Below are 21,241 nucleotides of genomic sequence, written 5' to 3'. Positions count from 1 at the left end.
CAGAAACTCCTCCATCACTAACAAACTAACCAGAGTGATTCAAATTCAGAAGGGGCATCTGTTCACAATGAAGAACATTAATTCAATACGCCTGTTCCGAAATAGGGTCTAATAAAGGTTTATTACTGTTTAAAAAAACACTGCAAGTAACAATGGAATGTATGAATTTGCAAAGTCTCGCTGTGTGAGAGGAGATTAAGATACTGGCAGCTTAGTTCGGGATATTGACCGGATTGAGCCTGGTAAATACAGAATCACACAGTGCAAAAGAGGCCCTTCGGCCAATCGAGTCTGCACTGACACATGAGAAACACCTGACCTACCTACCTAATCCCATTTACCAGCACTTGGCCCATAGCCTTGAATGTTATGATGTGCCAAGTGCTCATCCAGGTACTTTGTAAAGGATGTGAGGCAACCCGCCTCCACCACCCTCCCAGGCAGCGCATTCCAGACCGTCACCACCCTCTGGATAAAAAAGTTTTTCCTCACATCCCCCTAAACCTCCTGCCCCTCACCTTGAACTTATGTCTCCTTGTGACTGACCCTTCAACTAAGGGGAACAGCTGCTCCCTATCCACCCTGTCCATGCCCCTCATTATCTTGTACACCTCGATCAGGTCGTCCCTCAGTCTTCTCTGCTCCAATGAAAACAACCCAAATCTATCCAACCTCTCTTCATAACTTAAATGTTTCATCCCAGGCAACATCCTGGTGAATCTCCTCTGCACACCCTCCAGTGCATTCACATCCTTCCTATAATGCGGCGACCAGAACTCCACACGGTACTCCAGCTGTGGCCTCACCAAGGTTCTATACAACTCCAACATGACCTCCCTACTTTTGTAATCTATGCCTCGATTGATAAAGGCAAGTGTCCCATATGCTTTTTTCACCACCCCACGAACATGTCCCTCCACCTTCAGAGATCTATGGACACACAAGCCAAGGTCCCTTTGTTCCTCAGAACTTCCTAGTGTCATGCCATTCATTGAATACTTCCTTGACAAATTACTCCTTCCGAAGTGTATCAACTCACACTTTTCAGGGTTAAGTTCCATCTGCCACTTATCTGCCCACTTGACCATCCCGTCTATATCTTCCTGTAGCCCAAGACACTCAACCTCACTGTTAACCACTCAGCCAATCTTTGTGTCATCCGCAAACTTACTAATCCTACCCCCCATAGTCATCTATGTCATTTATATAAATGACGAATAATAGGGGACCCAGCACAGATCCCTGTGGTACGCCACTGGACACTGGCTTCTAGTCACTAAAGCATCATCCTGTCATCACCCTCTGTCTCCTACAACTAAGCCAATTTTGAATCCACCTTATCAAATTACCCTGTATCCCATGTGCATTTGCCTTCTTTATAAGTCTCCCATGTGGGACCTTGTCAAAGGCTTTGCTGAAATCCATATAAACTACCCCATAATCCCGGATATCCTTTCCCAGGAGGGAGCCCTTTTAATAATTGTTTTTAAAATCGGCATACGCAATACATTAAGTTAACTCTTGCTCTCTGGGTTCCTGTCAGAGATTAAGATCACTCTCCCCAGCATTGAAGCTGAATTCTCAAGGTTGTGGCTGTGGAAATGGGGTCACAGGGTAGGGGAAGTAACAAAATAAATAAAAATTTCAGATCTGGAGGTGGCTGATAGGCTGAGGAGGGTAAAATGCCAGAACGAGGTGGTCCTCCAGAAGCAACTACTGATGTCAGCCAGGTGCGGGTCACTATCTCCATACGTTAATTATAATTCTGAGGACCGGAAAATAGCAAACACAACACAAAAGGTAGAGACAGCTAGCAAGCCCAGTGCCTCTTGAAAAAGCACGAAGCCATTCAATCCATCGTGCCTGTGCCGGCTCTACGCATGAGCTATCCAATCAGTCCTTCTTGCCCTTCCCTTTCCCCGAAGTGCTGTACATTTTCTCTTCAACTATTCCTCTGAGATGTTAGCTTGATGCTAATGCTGGGCAGGGTTAATGTGACTCGGCTTGTTCTTCCAGGGAAGACGCTTCAGCTACACTCGCACAGCCTGCTGGGACTGTACGAACAGGCCAAGAAGGAACAGAGGTCAATGGTTCACATTCCAACGCACCGACTTTTACCCAGGTAAGGCTCAGGACTGCTGGTTGAGGCAAGCTGAACTGAACTGAGACATTAACTCAATGCTGACTTGTAAAATGAAGCAGGCAAGGGATAATCATGGGATCAATATATGGAGCCAAACTTCCTGCCATTTTATCCTGGCTGTTAGCAGACTGCATGCTTCTTGCCTGTACACACCAGCAATATGGCCTCCACATTAACATCAGGGAGATTTCATGCCCATTTACCATCACCAAGTTCTGTCACCCATCACCAATTTGTGGGTCATCATTAACCAGAAACTGAACTGGACCAGTCACATAAATGCCAAAGATAATAGAACAGGTAAGACAGAGGTTGGGAATTCTGCAGCGAGGGAATCACCTCCTGACTCCCCAAAGCCTGTCCACCATCTAAAAGGCAAAAATCAAGAGTATAATGGAATACTCTCCATTTACCTGGATGAGTGTAGCTCCAACAACATCCAAGAATCTCAACATCAACCAGGACAAAGCAGTCTGCTTGATCAGTAGCCCATCCACCACCTTAAACATTCACTCTCTCCACCATCGAAGCAACATGGCAGCATAGATTCATAGAAACTAGGAGCAGGAGGAGGCCATTCGGCCCTTCAAGCCTGCTCCGCCATTCATTATGATCATGGCTGATCATCCAACTCAATAGCCTGATCTCGCTTTCTCCCCATTTTCTTTGATCCCTTTCACCCCAAGAGCTATATCTAACTCCTTCTTGAAAGCATACAATGTTTTGGACTCAACTACTTTCTGTGGTAACAAATCCCACAGGCTCGCCACTCTCCGGGTGAAGAAATTTCTCATCTCAGCCCTAAATGGTCTACCCCATATCCTCAGACTGTGACCCCTGGTTCTGGACTCCCCCACCATCAGGAACATCCTTCCTGCATTGTGCACCATATACAAAATGCACTGCAGCAACTTTCCAAGGCTTCTTTGACAGAAACTCCAAAACCTGCAATGTCCATCACCTAGAAAGATGACGGCACAGATGCACGGGGTTACCACCACTTCCAAGTACCCCTCACCATTCTAACTTGGTCGTATGTCGCTAAATCTTCATTGTTACTGGGCCAACATTCAGCATTGTGAGAGAATTTTCACTACAGGGCCTGCAGCAGTTGAGGAAGACAGTTCACCACCTTCTCAAGGGTAACTGGTGATGGACAATAAATTTTAGGCTTTTCAGCAACACCCATATCCTGAGATAAAAGCAAAATACTGCAGATGCTGGAAATCTGAAATAAAAACAGAAAATGCTGGAAAAACTCAGCAGGTCCGGCAGCATCTGTGGAGAGAGAAACAGAGTTAATGTTTTGAGTCCAATATGACTCACTTCCTGCGAATGATTTTAAAATAAGAAATGCTCAGTTGTAACTTTTGAACTATCTTCCTGCACATACAATGCTGTATGTGAGTTACCATAGCAACGATGTACACAGCTGCTCCTGAAGTAACTTGGCCATCCAGTTTTCACTGTGGTCCATCAGGAGCGGCACCTATCATTCCATTTATGCCCTCCCCACATCAAAAGGAGACACAGGACGATGAGCGAACCTGGCATTTCAAAGAGACAAATATATGTAAAAGGGCACTCGGGCACATCCCATTATGTGGGTGCTGGAGGCTTGGCGGGGGGAAGATGAACGAATTCACCAAACCTCGTGCAGGAGGCAACCTCAGACCCAAGCCCCCTCAGGCAATGGGTACAAGATTCTGAAAATTTAGAGCTGGGACCACCTCAGTCGATACAGTAATGAACGATGTCTGAGAGAGACCTGAAAATAGAGCTTCAATGAATCCTGACTGTATCAATCGCTGCTGCGAAAATAGCAAGATATTTAACTCAAACTCATTTGAGCTTCTATCTGGTTCATTTCCCTGTGGCCTTTATCTATGAGACTTCCCAAGTGTCTCAGCTGTCAGATTGCCAACTCTGGTTGGACGTATTCCCGGAAGTTTCAGCACACGACCTCCCACTTCCAACTGCCCACCTGGTTAGGTGGCTTTTTTCCCTCATCTCCAATTTCTATCGAACTGCTAAGTAAAAGTGGGCAAAGCAAACGCAAAAAAAAACCCACAGAATTTTCCTGATGTTCTCCTGACTTGCTTGTAACAGTGTTCCTGGAGTCTCCAGGACAATCCTGAACAACCGGATTGCAAAGAGGAAACACAATGGGAGAACGTGGATACAGAATCAAACAGTGGACATACCTTTTCAAAGAGCATTAAAAATTAATTCACATACATTTGATATTGTGTGTCATTTCTTAAACATCACTCCCCCAAACTGCCTGTGCAGTTGATGTAAAGATCTCGTTCATTGTATGGAGATGCAACTCACTTTGTGCAGAGAAAGGACAGCAATCAGGTCAAGTTAAACTACTTTACGTGAATCGGTTCAGTGGTCACTGTTACACACTCTACAAAGGGACATGAAGTCTTCAATTAAGTTCAAAGCTCCAAGTCCAAACTGATCTGCTTCTCATTGAAGATGTTGGGCATGAGGTCATACGAGCCCAGGTGAACCCCTACTCAGTTGATGAATGTGCTTCCTGGCATGGTACTGACCAGGAGGTCTCCAGGTTTGATTGCTGGCCTGAGACTGAGTTTAATGATCTCACCAGGACAACCACTCATACAGCTGCCCTCAGCCATTAGGCAGGATCAAAGGTTGCCACTCCCCTCACTCTCAGGACCCTCACACAGGAAGGGTATGCATGTAGACATCAGTTAAGAACAGAATCAAGCACAACTGTGCTGCCTCCAGATGCTTGAATGGTATCCTACACACTCAAGATAGATTCTTACAGCACATTCAACTGGATTCTTTTTTCATTGTTTCATTCAGCTCCACTGACAGAGGGGACATAGCTAGGGAAAGGACAGGGGCATGGGGAAGAGTCATGGGCAAGGGTAGGACAGAGCTTGGATTAATAGTGTTGTGCTTAGACTTGTGTCTGTCTGTTTTCTGCAGGAAGAATGCAATAAGCAGTAAAATTCCAGACACCAAAGGCTGTAGGAAATGTTCTGTTGGTGAGTAAATTAGACAGCATGCACATACAACTCATCTCTCACACAATTATCTACCACTCACTCAACGTTCAAATCACCATCCAACACACCATCATCTACACCTGAATCACCAACATTTCTCTCAACTCCCTAACCCCTCATTCAACACCCCACATCATTACTCTAATAATAATATACCCACACACCTCACAGTAACACTGATATATCCAACACCCCTCACTGTAACACTCTCTGATATACCCCACACCTCTTACTGTAATACTCTGACATACTGCACACCCCTCTCTGTAACACTGATATACCCTGCACCCCTCATCACAACACTCTGAAATACCCCACTCCTCGCTATAACACACTGATATACACCACACCCTCACTGTAACACTCATTATATTTACCACACCCCTCTTTGTAACACTGATATATCCTACATTCCTCACTGTAACACTCTCTGATATACCCCAAATACTTTGCTGAAACACTGGTACACCCACACCCCTCACTATAACACCAATATGCCCCATACCTCTCACTATAACATTGCTATATCCTACAACCTTCAGTGTAACATTCTTAAAAAATGCTTTGCTGAAACACTGATACATCCACAACACTCACTGTAATGCTGATACACCCCTCACTGTAACATTGATATACTCCACACTGCTCACTGTAACACTTATATTCTGCAAACCCTCAATGTAACACTCATATATCTCAAATCCCTCACTGTAACACTTTCTGATATATCTCTCACTATGACACACTGATACATTCCTCAACCCTCATTGTAATACTGGGCGGAATCATCTGTGCCCGCTGGCGTCGGGCGTGCTCGGTAGTGTGAGCAGACAATATGGCAAGAAAATCGGTTTCAGGAGTCATGAAACCAGTTTGCAATTGTCCGCTCAGCCCTTTGACAGTGGGCTGTGTTTCTCAGAGTGCCATCGGACATCAGGAACCTCATTGTAATATATCTACATATCATTATAAGGCCAGCCCGCTGGAATTATCCCTGCCCATGGACCACCTGCCCACTGACGCCAATGAGTTTCACAACATCATATATATGGTGTGCATTTGGCGGGCTGCAGTTGGCGGGGAACTTTGAGGTGAGTACACAGTAACGTTGCGTAGCGCTCGCCCAGGTCACCTGTTGGACCTCAAGGTTGAGCCGTGTTGGAGGTGTGGGAGCAAGGGCTGCCCTGCGGTTGAGGTGACTTGGGGGTGGGGGCAAGGGCTGCTCTGTGGATGAGGTGGCTTGGGTCTGGGGTCAGGGCTGCCCTGTGGTTGAGGGGGTTTGGAGTTGAGGGCAAGAGCTGCCCTGCAGTTGAGATGACTTGGGATTGGGGGCAAGGACTACCCTGCGGTTGAAGGTAGTGCACAAGCACGTGTGAGGTAGTGGGGGAAGAAAGCGGCCATGCATTAGGGAAACCTTGTATAAAGTGACAATTCCTCTGCAGCTGAGACTGTTCTGACACAGCCACATTGACATGTGTGGAGTCAAGCCTCTAGCTTATCCGTCCATGCAAGCAACACAGAGGCATCAAAGTGCCACCAAATGCTCCGGAGCTTTACACCCCTTGGGCACAGACTGCAAATTAATGAGCATCTTGGTCGACTGTAGAACAGTTGAATGACTGGGCATATTGTACAATTGCTTTGCTAAAGCTGGCTGTAGAGCAGTCACTGGTGGAAGTGCTCACAGCCCCTTGCAATGTCATCATTATGATTTGGACCAGTTTCCCCCATGGTTCAAGTTAACAGTGCAGCCTTGCAGTGTGGGTTAGGAGAATGCCTGCACCTGAGCTGAGAGCACAGCCTGCAGTCCAATTGGCAAAGCTGCCGCCAATCAGTCAGGTTGAGTGGGGCAGAGGTGATTGGGATTTTGGGCAGCCCTTCAGCGCACTAAACTCTGGCCATCCAAGTAGTGGCCAGCACTCTCCAGGATGTGTTAAGGGGCCTTCAGACTTAACCAAGAGAGGTCCTTAGTATTCCCAAGCTAACCCACGCATCACTCTCTTTCATCCTGCAGGAGTAGTACATCAGGAACATGGAGCCTGGTAAACTAGCTGTATGCCTTGTGGCGTACAGAGAGCGGAGATAATGGAGAGGAGAGCAACAGAGGTGCCTGACTATGCAGAGGGAGGAGCAATACCCTCAGGAAGAAGGGGTGGCTAGGGCTCCCACACACGCTGCTAAAGAGCCACATTGAGCTCTCGTTGGTCGGCATCAAGGTAGACCCCAGGTCAATAGATTCCGACAGATGATCGAGAACCAGTGTCGCCGAAGACTGCACATGTCTAGGGAACTGGTCAGTCACATCTGCCAGCTACTGCAGGATTTGGCACCAGGGGGACATGGAGGGCATCCATTGCCAGTAACCTTTAAAGTGACTGCAGCACTCAATTTTTACGCCAGTGGCTCATCTGAGGGCTCCACAGATGATCTCTGTGGGATATCACAAGCCTCCACAAATGGGTGGAGGGAGGGAGGCAAGGGTCAAGATATCAGGGGCCCTGACAGTAATTTTCAAATCCTCTCTGGCCACAGGTGAGGTGCCAGAGGACTGGAGGACTGCTAACATTGTCCCATTATTTAAAAAAAAGGAGGAAGGGATAGATCAGGAAATTACAGGCCAGTCAGTCTAACCTCAGTGGTGGGGAAGTTACTAGAAAGAATTCTGAGGGACAGAATATATCTGCACTTGGAGAGACGTGGATTAATCAGGGATAGTCAGCATGGATTTGTTAAGGGAAGGTCATGTTTAACAAATTAAATCGAATTTTTTGAGGAGGTAACCAGGAATGTTGATGAGGTTAATGCACTTGATGTGGTCTACATGGGCTTTAGCAAGGCTTTTAACAAGGTCCCTCATGGCAGACTGGTCAAGAGAGTAAGAAACCATGGGATCCAAGGCAAAGTGGCACATTGGATTCAAAATTAGCTGAGAGGCAGGAAGCAGAGGGTGATGGTATAGGGATGTTTATGTGACTGGAAGTCTGTTTCCAGTGGGGTTCTGCAGGGCTCAGTGCTGGGGCCCTTGCTGTTTGTGGTGTACATAAATGATTTGGACTTAAATCAAGATGTTCGCGGATGACACGAAAATTGGTAGGGTGGTAAATAGTGAGGAGGATAGCCGTAAATTGCAGGAAGATATCAATGGACTGGTCAGGTAGGCAGAGCAGTGGCAAATGGAATTCAAACCAGCAAAGTGTGAGGTAATGCACTTGGGGAGGGCTAACAAGGCGAGGGATTACACTATGAATGGTAGGACCCTGGAAGGTACTGAAGCTCAGGAGACCTTGACCTTAGATCCCTGAAGGTAGCAGGGCAGGTAGATAAGGTGGTTAAGAAGGCATTTGGGATACTTGCCTTTATTAGCCAAGACATAGAATACAAGAGCAAGGAGGTTATGCTGGAACTATATAAAATGCTGGTTAGGCCACAACTGGAGTACTGTGTGCAGTTCTGGTCACCACATTATAGGAAGGATGGGATTGCACTAGAGAGGGTGCAGAGGAGATTTACCAGGATGATGCCTGGGCTGGAGGGTCTGAGCTATGAGGAAAGATTGGAAAGGCTGTGGTTGTTTTCCTTGGAGCAACGAAGGTTGAGAGGGGACCTGATAGAGATGTTTAAGGTTATGAGGGGCATAGATAGGGTGGATAGGAAGGCACTTTTTTCATTAGTAGAGGGATCAATAACCAGGGGGCATAGACTTAAGGTAAGTAGGGAGTTAAGGAGAATTTTTTTCACCCAGAGAATGGTGGGAGTCTGGAACTCACTGCCTGAAAGGGTGGTTGAGTCAGAAACTCTCGTAACATTTATGAAGTATTTATTCACTTGCGTTGCCATGGTCTCCAGGGCTATGAGCCAAGCGCTGGAAAATGGGATTAGTTTGGTCAGATCTTTGTTGACTGGTGTGGACATGATAGGCCAAATGGCCTCCTTCTGTGCTGTAGACTTTTATGAGACTATGAAATGCATTCATGAGGTCATGGATGCCACCTTCACGAGGCCACACAGCTTTATGCATTTCGCCCGGGACCAGGGAGAGCCAGGATGCAAGAGCAATTGAATTTGCCCAGATCTCGTGTTTCCCACAGCTGAAGGGTGTGATTGACTGCACTCAGGTGGCGCTCAGATCTCTATCGTAACAAGGGGTCAATTATGTTAACCGCAGGGGCTTCCATTCGCTGAATGTGCAGTTGGTGTACGACCACCACAAATGCATCCTGAAGTCTGCGCACGGTTTCCAGGGAGTGACTATGACTCCTACATTCTCAGTCAGTCACAGATCCCTGATGTCTTCCAGGGCCCACAGAGGCTGCAGGGTTGGCTCCTGGGAGACAAGCACTACCCACCTGTGCAGCAGCCTCAGACTGCAGCAGAGCGAAGGTATATCAAGGCTCACGTTGCAACTCGCAAACCATAGGGATGCTGTCAATACAGGGGAGAGGAGCTGGCTTGGGAGGAAGTGCAGGAGCTGGAGGTATCCTCCGATGAGGAGGACGTCAACGGTGATGAGGTGAGAAGGTCCTTGAAGGTGATGATGATAGCGATGAGACCCTCGCACTAGCCAGATGAGGCAGGTGTGCTCAGGAGGCCCTCATAGTTGCTAGATTTGTGGAGGATGATGATGGCATGCAGTGAAGAGACACCAAAGATCCTCACATTGCATCTGTTAATGTTTGACTCCAGTCTGGCTTATGGCAGTGCACATATCCTCTGTGATAATGCTCCTGTCAAGGAGACGCAGTGGAGGCCCTAATAGTCGCTCGATTGCAGATGGATGATGACAACATGCAGTGAGGACACTCCATAGATCTTCACATAGCCTCTGAGAATGTCTGATTCCTGTCTGGCTGAGGGCAGCTTGCTTGTGCTCTATGATCATGGTCATATCAAGGAGACGCAGCCATGAAATTTTAAAAGCATCTGATCCTTTGACCGCCTTCAGTACCTGACCCCTTCAGGAGCACAGCGTCACTGGTCACAGATGCTGAAGAGATGGAGGTTAGCCCCCCTTAAACGTACTGACAGCACACAGAAAGAATGACGGAACTCTGTGACACCAGCCCACGACATTCTGGCAGCAATGACAAGCATCATCAAGGTGCAGGCATCACTAATATGTGCAGGGAGTGTGAAGCCAGACCATCACTTTGGCCTGAAGGCTGCACAAAGCATAGGGAAGAGGCCCTGGACTGAGATACCTGCCTTTTATCTTGTGCAGAAAGGTTTCATATCTGAATGACACAAACACTGTTCATCAGAACAAGGAGACATAAGTGGGAGATATTCTTGGAAGTTTATTTACAATAGTGACAATTATGTACAAGTCATTAACACCCATGCCCAAGTTGTGCAACTATATCCCCTTAACTTTCCTAACCCAGCCACTATGTCTTAGTGCGCCCCGGATATCCACAGTGGAGGTGGAGGCAGCCTGCTGACTGCTAAGCCTTGTCTGTAATGACCTTGGTGGGGGTCCGCTGGAGGGCCCCAGCCTGCTTTTGGGGTCCTGCTGTGTGGCTGTGGCACCCTCCTCAGCCTGTGGAGCTGAAGCTGCTGAGGTCACAGGAAAAGGGGATTTGGGTGGACTGGACCCTGCTGGAGTCACCTGGATGGATGGCCCTGGGAGTGCTCCTGCTGATCCTCCTGCCTATGGGTGCCCATGGGCCCCTGGCTCACTCCTTGAGGAGAAGGGGTAGCTGGAATGGGATCGGGCTGCCTGCACCCCCTTGCAGACATGCGGTGATGGAGTTCAGCCTGCGCAGCAGTGCAGGAGCGATGTCCTGGACCAAGGTCTCTATGGCGGCCGCCATCCCACCAGTGTTGTCCTCAGTGCCCAGCGCTTTCACCTCAGCCTGAAGGTAGATGAACTCCTCCATCGTGCCTTGCAATCTGAGCAGTGCAACAAGCATCCCTTCCTGATGTTCCCGAGCTTACCTTTGCAGCTGCAGCAACTGTGACATGACCAAGTCCAGAGGCTTGTCATCTGACTTGGCCTCAGCAAATTTCTGGCCTCCAGCAGTCCTCCAAGAACACCTGGGAAGTCCCTGCCACTGCCTGCTGTGGATCAGACAGTGTGATGTGCTCATCAGATTGTGATCCTGAGGCCACTCTAAAGCTAGGTCCCATCAAGGTGTGTGTCTCTGTCCTGGTGGAGGGTGTGAGGGACGGCTGTGATGTGTCTTCAGGGAGGATTTCAGCAAATTCCTCTTCTGAGCTTCCGTTGGGGCTTGATTGGAGGTCCTGGGATGTGAACTCTCCTGGCAGTTTCCTAGATGTGTCTGCAAAAGCAAGGAGAGATAATTAGTGCAATGCAGTGGCCTGTAAAACAGGACACATCGCTCACACAAGGTTGTCTGATGGATGTTGCATTGCTGGATCCTCACTTGGCAGAGCAGCCTCATTGTCAACACAGGAACGGACCAGATCCTCGCCGGCCAGCTGGATGGCTGTTTTCAAAGTCCATGAGGACCTTGAATTCAGGCATCCTTCAACCAGTCTGCAACCTCCCCCTCTTGTTGTGTGCCAGTTTATCCTGCATGAATAGAAATGGAGAGAGTGTAAGCAGGATGCCTGCCAGGCCGGATAATAAGTATGCCTGGCATGTGTGGATGATGCAAAGCCATTGCCGGGATGAGGGCAATGAAAGTGTGTGTGAGAGAGTGAACGGTGATGTCCCTTAAACTGGCAGTGAGTGAGGGCCCTGTGGATATGTGATAAGTTTGTGAGTGTTTCGAGTTAAGAGTGAAGAGAAGTGATTTCTCTTGCAGAATGGAGATCATCCATCCTCTTGTGGCACTAGGTGGCTGTCCTCTTTTGCAGGGCATTGGCACTGATCACCACCTCCACCACCTCCCAAGCCAGATTAGTGATGTTGCTGCCCATCCTACGGCAACAGTGGGGGTAGATGATATCACAGCAGACCTCCACTGTGTCCAAAAGGAGCTCGAGGAATGTGTCATTGAACCTGGGGGCTGCAGTCTTCTTGCCTTTCGGGGCCACATCTTCCGTGCAGCAGTCCTGGGCTGGAAGCACTGAGAGGTGTGCACGCAGCTGCACTTTAAATATGGCGTCCAATGTGATGAAGCGACAAGGTGATGGTGTGGCAGGCGAATGAGAGCCTGACCATCATGGAAACGGCACATTTCCTGGGAATGCATAAATAATGTGGCGGGTTTGGGACGATACTGCATGAAAAGCCGCCATTGCGGCCAGCAGGTAAAACATTTTACCCACCGGCTACCACGCTTAGCGCAAATCTGGGATGATTCCGCCCACTGATATACCCCATGCCCCTCACTATAACACTTATGTTCCACGCACCCTCATTTTAACACTCACTGGTATTAAACCCTTTTCCTGTTCCCACAGTTCAGAACTCCCCGACAGGATGCTGCTACCTTTGTGGAGCATTGGAGTCCAGTATTGTTCTTTTGCAGTGGTATGAGCCCATGCACAAATTTATGCTCATTAAGGTAGGTGTTCCCACAGTTCTCCTCAATACTAGTTGCTGTCAGTCAGTGTTTGATGATGAATGAGCTGATGACAAGGTGATCATCAGATGACTCCCTGCAGGACAGACCCAGAGATCTTTGTCCCTTTGACAGTCAGAAGTTTGCAGGCTAACCTCTGCTGTGAGAATCCAGAACAAGGGGGTCACAACCTTAAAATTAGAACGAGGCCGTTTAGGAGTGAAATCAGGGAGCACTTTTTCACACAAAAGGTAGTGGAAATCTGGAACTCGCTCTCCCAAAAGGCTGTGGATGATATGGGATCAATTGGAGTTTTCAACACTGATTGATCTTTGCTAAGTAACTAAATTACCCAACTAAGTTTACAAAACTAAACTGAATTAACAAAACAGTTTAAAAAAAAGGAAATGGCAATTAAAAAACAAAGGCAAATATTATGTGCAACAGTAAAATGGTATCAAGGAATATTGAGCAATGAAGTTGAGGTATAATCAGCTACAATCAAATTGAATGGTGGAACTGACTCAAGGGGCTGAATGGCCTACACCCATTCCTAAATGCCATTCTGAATGTTCGGTTTGACTGGGAAGTTGCATGAGCTCTAATTCAAGCTGTACAATGGTGAGGGATAGGCATCTGAGATCCTCAAGCACTTTTAAATAGTGTGAGACAGATGATCTCTGATTCTCTGCTACATGCCTCGGTCTCTATCTCAGTGCATTGTTTCCCCAGTTTGCATGCCAGCTGAGCTACTATGTAACTGCATAGATTCCCCAGAATGTTACTGGGGCACCAAGGGTTAAATTATGAGGCAAAATTATGTAGACTGGACTTGTACTCCATGGAATATAGACGTTTAAGTGATTTAACTGGGGTGTTTAAAATTTCAAAAGGAATTGATAGGGTGGGTAAAGAGAATTATTTTTCACTGGTAGGGAGTTTATGACAAGGAGGCATAGCCTTAAAGTCTGAGCCAGGCCATCCAAGAGGGAATTAGGAAACACTACACAAAAAAGGTGATAGATGTGTGGAACACTCTGCCACAAAAAGACTGTGGTTGTTAGTTCAATTAGCAATTTTAATTCTGAGATTGATAAATACTTGCTAGCCAAGAGATATGGACCCAAGGCAGGAAAATGGAATTAGGATACAGATCTGCCATGATTTCCTTGAATAGCGTAAGGCTCAAAGAGCTAAACAGACTCCTCCAGTTCCTATGTATTCCAGTTAGGTGACCAATTTCAGGCTGACTGGGAATTGCTTTGGTCCATGGGAGACTGGACCAAGACAAGCCAAAGTCACTTCACACTGCGTCCAGCTGACAGGAGACATTTTGTCCCATTGATCTGGGCTAAGTTTGAAACCCTGTGCCAGAGGTGAAAGGCCAGAGGTCTGATCCACTGCACTCCCAGGCCCAATTAATGATGAAGGTATCTGTCATCATCCTGCCTCTGTGTTGCAGAGAACTGGGAGGGGGAGAGGGCACCCTATCCCCAGCCTCTTCCCAGTATCTGGACAAGATGGGTGTTGGAGGCTCTTTTAGAAGTGAAGGCTTGAGTCGTTAATCCCCTGCCCTTTCTTAGCTTGGACAGAAAGGAACCTCTCCACAACTGATTCATTCCTTTCCCCTTTTTTAAAAAAATACATTATTTCACAGCTGAAGCTCAAATATCCCCTTTGTGGTGCTCAAGATTGTCAACTCTGCTTGGACATATTCTTGGAGGTTTATCACATATCTTCCTGTCTCAAACTGCCCCAGCCAATGAAATAGCTTTTTTTCCCATCTCCAATATTTTCCTGGCCGATAAACAGAAGTGTTCAAAGAAAATGAAAGAAACACAATTCGTTTTGATTCTTCCCCAGGGTATTGCTTACAGCAGTGTCCTAAAGATTCATTTTTAATTCCTAGAGTCTCCAGGTCAATCCTGGAGGGTTGACAACCCTAGTGACGCAGCCCTGGAGTTTCAAAATAGCTCTTCAACTCTAAGTAAGGAGCCAGCTGTGGCTCAGCGGGTAGCACTGAATCAGAAGGTGGTGGGTTCAACTCCCACTCTAGAGGCTTCAGCACAAAAGCTAGGCTGATACTTCAGTGCGGTACTGAGAAAGTGCTGCACTGTTGGAGGTGCTTTCTTTCAGGTAAGACAATAAGCTGTGGCCTTGTCTATCCTCTCAGGTGGATGCAAAAGATTCTGTGGGCACTATTCCAAAGAAAAGTTGTGAAATTCTCCCTGGTGTCCCAGCCAATATTTACCCTTCAACCAATATCACTAAAAGCAGATGGACTCAGGCACTGAGCTTGGGCCTTTCCTTCGGGCTGCCTTTGACGTTATGTCCTTTTCATTCCAGCACTTTGACTTCCCGCTGCCCAACCCTCTGCGAATTTTTGAAACATTAATGGTCCCAGGTCAGGAGTACCCAATGGTTTGCGTTGGCGTCAGCAGAAAATGTTCCTCCAACAAGACTGTACAGTTCCAGACGATAAACCTCAATTCTTCCTCGTCCTGGTTCACAGATTTGGGAACAGGTGAGTAACTGTTACGGGTGCTCAGAAAGAAATTTACGTTCCAGCTCCGCGGGTCAGGGGTCAGAGCCTGTAGACACTTAGCCCTTTCTGGTGAATATATCCCACCCAGTGTATTAAAAGACACTGCGCCAGCTAAATATGGTAGCCTAGTGGTTCTGATCCTGGCAACCCAAAGGTCATTTGCTTAAATCCACAGCATGAACTGAGCTCAATAAATTTAATAATTTGTGAGCTGGCACCAGATAAAATGATTGTGAAAGCTACCAGGTTGTTTTAAAAACCAACTGGTTCACCGATGTCCTTCAGGGAAGAGGATCTGCCGCCCCATCTAATCTGGGCCTACTGAAACTGGTCAGCCTTTCTCCTGGAGGATTAACGACCCTATTGAAGCAGCCCTGGAGTTTCCGATGAGGAGACTTCAGTTTGCCCCTGGCTCAGCTCACTCTCCGAAGCCTGTTGCCGTCTCAGATTGAAACAGACCGTAATAACCACATGTGACATCATGAGTGTTCACTGTGGATTCTGGGTATTCTCCCATTTATAATGTCGTTGGAATTTCACGATGTCATGGAGAGGAAATTTCTCAAGGCATTTGAGCATGGTCTGCAACCTTGAAAAGGTAACAAGTCATGTTGCAGGGTAAGTTTAAATCTGTGGGAAATTCGTTCTTTTAAGGGCCGTGACACACAAAAATAACCATTAAAAAAAAGGAACAAAGGAAACTAATAAAAATAAATGATAATGTTCCTCCTGGTGTCCAGTCCACGCTCAAGTCCTTGTGGTGCTCACTGGTCATAGAAGGTCTCAAACATAATCGTGGACTCCGCCTTTTTAGAAAAATTATTCATTCATGGGTGTGGACGTTGCTGGCTAGGCTAGCATTTATTGCCCATCCCTAATTGCCCTTGTTCAGAAGGCATTTGAGAGTCAACCACATTGCTGTGGGTCTGGAGTCACATATAGGCCAGACCAGGTAAGGACAGCAGATTTCCTTCCCTAAAAGACATTAGTGAACCAGATGGGTTGCCTGCTCCCTCTTCAGGCTCACTGGGACACAGACAAGATTATGGTAGCGAGGCAGGCAGCCAGAGCAACCCCACCATGGGCAGAGCTCATTGCAGCCCACAGATGGCTACCTTAGTATGTGGTTCACTATTGGCTCAGAACAATTAGGTTTGGAAACCAAATACTGCCTCATTAGTACACCTCAAAAACAAATTTCCCATCATACTATATTTATTCACAGACCCTGAGGGAAGGGTAACATCCGGCTCTTTTGGCTGTCATTCAGCTGACTGCTCTTTCACTGAGAATGTGAACCTCTTTAATCTAAACAGGGTAACTAATGGCAACATTTAAAACCGCAAAGAAATATCTGGGTTTCCGTCTTCACCTTCTCGGCACTAATCTGGCAGAGCGCACACCTGTGAAAGAACCCAGCCAATTTTCATTCCAGTGAAACCTTTGAAAGTTGGGCAGGCTCCATGCCAGATTAAACCCCAGGCATTAAAGATCCAGCCCACAGCCTGCAGCCTGAAGTTCTTGGGCTTCTCCAACCACTTGTTTCTCCAGTCCATAATTTTGATGGCACATAATATCATAAGATAATAAGAAATAGGAGCAAGAGTAGGCTATTCGGCCCCTCAAGCCTGCTCTGCCAAGCAATAAGATCATAACTGATCTGATTGTGGTCTTAACTCCACTTTCCTGCCTACTCCCATAACCCTCAACTCCTTTGTTAATCGAAAATCTGTCTAACTCAGCCTTGAGCATATTCAATGACCCAATCTCCACTGCTCTCTGGGGAAGAGAATTCCAAAGACTAATGACCCTTGGAGACAAGAAATTCTTCCTCATCTTTATGTTAAATGGGCAACCCCTTATTTTGAAACTGTGCTCCCTAGTTCTAGATTCCACCACAAGGGCAACATCCTCTCAGCATCCACCCTGTTAAGTCCCCTATGAATTAATCACCTCTCATTCTTCTAAACTCCAAAGAGTATAGGACTAACCTGCTCAACCTTTCCTCATAAAACAATCCCTTCATCCCAGGAATCAGCTGAGTAAGCCTTCTCTCAACCGCTTCCATCACAAGGAGACCAAAACTGTACACAGTTCTCCTGATATGGTCTCATTAAGGCCCTGTACAGCTGTAGCAACACTTCCCTACTTTTATACTCCATTCCCCTTTCAATAGAGGCCAGCATTCCATTTGCCTTCCACATGCTGTACCTGCATGCTAGCTTTTTGTGATTCATGTACCAGGACACAAGGATCTCTCTGTACCACAGATTTCTGTGGTCTCTCTCCGTTCAAATAATATTCTGCTTTTCTGTTCTTCCTGCCAAAGTGGATGAGCTCACATTTTTCCACATACTCCTTTTGCCAAATTTTTGCCCACTCACTTAACCTATCTATAATCCTTTGCAGACTCTGTGTCTTTTTCATAACTTGCTTTCCTACTTTATGTCACCAGAAAATTTAGCTACCATACACTAGGTCCCTTCATCCAAGTCATTAATATGGATTATAAATAGTTGAGGCTCCACCACTGATCCCCATGGGACTCCACTAGTTGCAGTTTGCCAACCCAAAAATGACCCATTTATCCTGACTCTGCATTGCGTAAGCTAAACAATCCTCTAGTCATGCTAATATGTTACCCCCAACATCATGAGATCTCATCTTGTGCAGTAACCTTTAATGTGGCACCTTATCAAATGCCTTTTGGAAATCCAAATACATCACATCTACTGGTTCCCCATTATCCACTCTGCTTGTTACTTCCTCAAGGAACTCTAATAAATTAGTCAAACATGATTTCCCTTTTATAAAACGATGTTGACTCTGCCTGATTGTATTATGATTTTCTAAATATCTTGTTGTTACTTCCTTAATAATGGATTCAAGCATCTTCCCTATGACAGATGTTAGGCTAACTGGCCTACAGCACCCTGCTTTCTGTCTCCCTCCTTTCTTGAACAAAGGTTTTTATTTTTAATGTTCCCAAACCCACAACATTTATTGCCTAGAAGGACAAGTGTAGCAGGCACATGGGAACACCAGAACCTGCAAGTTCCCCTCCAAGTCACACACTATCTTGACTTGGAGAAATAACATCGTCCCTTCACTGTCACTAGCTCAAAATCTTGGAACTCCTCTCTAACAGCACTGTAAATATACCTCCACTACATGGATTGCAGCAGTTCAAGGAGGCAGCTCACCATTCTTTCTCAAGGGCATTTATGGATGGATAATAAATGCTGACCTAGCCAGCAACACCCACACCCCGTGAATGGAAAAAAGGAAGTGCTTTTTTAAATAACTCAGACAGCTTTACATAGAACGGTGCTGAGAGGTTGTAAAGATGATCCTTTTGCTTCTGGGATGTTCCTTATTGTAAACCATCAGAAGTAACGCCAAGTTTTCTCATTGTAGAAGCTCTGCAGGACAAGTTTATCCATGTGAGTCAACTGGACGATGACATGGTGCTTGTGTGTATCGGCCGTAAGTACAAACTCACTTGACTATGATTGAGGGTTGTCTGTGGTAACCAGAATAGTGAATCTTCCATCAAGAGCAGGAGGTCAGCACATTTTGGTAAATGCACTGCCAGTGCCAAAAGAACAGGAATCCCATCAGTTCATTGGGAAAGATATACCACCTGGGTGTAAATGCTGATATTGTGATCACCTGTCCATTATAGACACCACTCGATTTTTAATTCCATTGAGGGCAGTTTTTATAACAGGCAATTAAACTGTCAGGCCGCTCGGAGGCAGTCTCTACAAGCCCCTCAGAGAGAGACTTTCCTCTGGACCATCCGGGGTAGGGGGGAAGGGGTGGCTGTACCACAATCAGCGTCCACTACATCAGGAACTTTCCACCAGAAATAAGAGCAGTTGGTGAAGATGCTAACCAAATATGGGTAGACATATTTAAAGTGGGCAACGATGGAGTGATATCACACATCACATTTTCCTTGATTATTGCCATAGCAACTGTGGGCCTGAGTAACAGCAGCATCTTACTGGTACCCAAGGGCTGACAACAGACACTTTAAATTTTAAATTCCTCTCCCCTCCTCAAAGAGAGGCAACTACTGTGGGATCTTTAAATTTTACCTTCAGAGGCGTCCTCCCCATGACTGTCTCTGCCAGTCTGTCCACACTCTACCTCAGGCTCTTGGAGACTGTAGGCCCTGGGGTGGGCCTGGAGCCTACTAATGAGGCTGACCCCAGAACAGGTTGGTTCAGTGCGTGATCAACTGAGCGGGTAGATGTTCTTCCTCCTACCCACACACACACACACACACTCCACCATCCTCCCCCACCATTTCCTCACAATCAGCAGCTAGGCCCTCGCTAAGGAAGATCTGGGTCTTTGCTGCTCGCTTAAGAAGTTTATTTTCTTTCAACAGAAAATATAAAAATTGTAAATATTCATGGATGCCTCAAGACGAATAAAGAGCTGGTCCCAGAGGTGACTTTTGATGTTCCAGTGGAATCAGTTGGTAAGGAGCTATATGTTATTTGAGACTCGATTATTGATTTTATAAGTATGTGCTTTTTAGGACTAATTTTGGGATTACGGCACAGAAACAGGCCATTCCGCCCAACCAGTCCATGGCGGTGTTTATGTTCCACTTGAGCCTCCTCCCAACTTTTCTCGTCTAAATCTATCACCATAACCCTCTATTCCCTACCCTCGTAAACACTTGTTTAGCTTCCCCTTAAACACATCTATACTATTCACTTCAACAACTTACTGTGGTTGTCAGTTCCACTTTCTCACCATTCTTTTGGTAAAGAGGATTCTTCTGAATTCCCCATCAGATTTCTTGGTGATTGTCTTAAATTGATAGTTTCTAGTTATTCTCAGGAATGGAGCATTTTCTATCTTGGATATCAAGTACATCAGGGCACGGGATAGACACAGATTAAAGCTTCCTCTACTGTCCCCATCAAACACTCCCAGGGCAGGTACAGCACGGGGTTAGATACAGAGTAAAGCTCCCTCTACAATGTCCCACCAAATACTTCCAGAGCAGGTACAGCACAGGTTTATAAACAGAATAAAGCTCCCGCAACACACTGTCCCATCAAATACTCCCAGTTAGTGATCCATCTCACTTTGTTGTGCATGGCCTTCACCCTTTTTTTGCACAGTATAAATACACCTTACTACTAGTGGAGATTCTGTAATGCCATCTTTGGTGGGAAGGTGTAATTACATTGCAACTTGTTTAAGAAGACAATTCATATTGTAAATGTGGACATCAGAATTTATAATGGAGATATCTAAATATAAGATCAGAATGGATAAGTTTAAATTTACGGCTAATATATTAATAGTTTTACACATATCCTGTGCTTCCTGTAAGTATGACATTTACTTCTGATAACACTTTCCCTGACACAGTTTTTTTATATGCCTCCATAGCTCTAACTTGGGAGTATTGAGGTCAATACCATAGATGCAATTGACAGGAAGCTAGATAAATACATGAGGAAGAACGGAATATGAAGTAGGTGAGAGGAGGCTCGTTTGAAGCATAAAAATCAGCATGTCAGTTGGGCTGAATGACCTGTGTCTGGTTTGTAAATTCTATGCAACTTGCTATAAGTAATGCCACAGATAATCTGCCATTACTTATACTGGATGTGTTTTCTCTTCCCTTGTCCAGTTTGCTTCTCTGACAGCATTCTGGGATTTTGGAAACATGGGATGCAGCGGAAGAGTTTCAGGTCCTGTGAGGTGAGCAAGTTTTGCTTCAATTGCTAAATAACATGCTAATCAGCAAGAAACAAGGAAGAAGTTCAGATAATGGAAGCTGACTCCCAGGGTCGGAGTCTAAGATAGAAGGAAAGACCTGGGAAGGAGGCGTCCGAGAAGTGGTCTTAAGATCACAGAGCACAGAAGGAGGCCATCAGGCCTGTGCCGGTTCTTTGAAGGAGCTATCCAATTCATTCTGAAAGTGTTAGCTAATTTTACAGTAAACATAATGTAAGGAGCTGGAGTAGGCCATCCCGCATCTCGAGTCTGCTTCACCATTCAA

The 21,241-nt window shown here is 46.1% G+C and overlaps 1 protein-coding gene across 2 annotated transcripts in view; it reads left to right on the top strand.

The window, feature by feature from the left end:
• Window positions 1-21,241, top strand: part of LOC121272609 (mitogen-activated protein kinase kinase kinase kinase 5-like) — a 156,051-nt gene that overhangs the window by 129,881 nt on the left and 4,929 nt on the right. For both annotated transcript variants that reach the window (XM_041179283.1, XM_041179282.1), the window contains exons 24-30: window positions 2,017-2,122; window positions 5,111-5,169; window positions 12,559-12,662; window positions 15,006-15,183; window positions 18,622-18,690; window positions 19,604-19,696; window positions 20,870-20,940. In XM_041179283.1, coding sequence (XP_041035217.1) covers window positions 2,017-2,122; window positions 5,111-5,169; window positions 12,559-12,662; window positions 15,006-15,183; window positions 18,622-18,690; window positions 19,604-19,696; window positions 20,870-20,940 — 680 coding nt within the window. The remainder of the gene's footprint in view (window positions 1-2,016; window positions 2,123-5,110; window positions 5,170-12,558; window positions 12,663-15,005; window positions 15,184-18,621; window positions 18,691-19,603; window positions 19,697-20,869; window positions 20,941-21,241) is intronic.

Source organism: Carcharodon carcharias, chromosome 34 (genome assembly GCF_017639515.1).
Source record: "Carcharodon carcharias isolate sCarCar2 chromosome 34, sCarCar2.pri, whole genome shotgun sequence".
Lineage (NCBI taxonomy): Eukaryota > Metazoa > Chordata > Chondrichthyes > Lamniformes > Lamnidae > Carcharodon > Carcharodon carcharias.
This window is presented reverse-complemented; position numbering and strand designations above follow the sequence as displayed.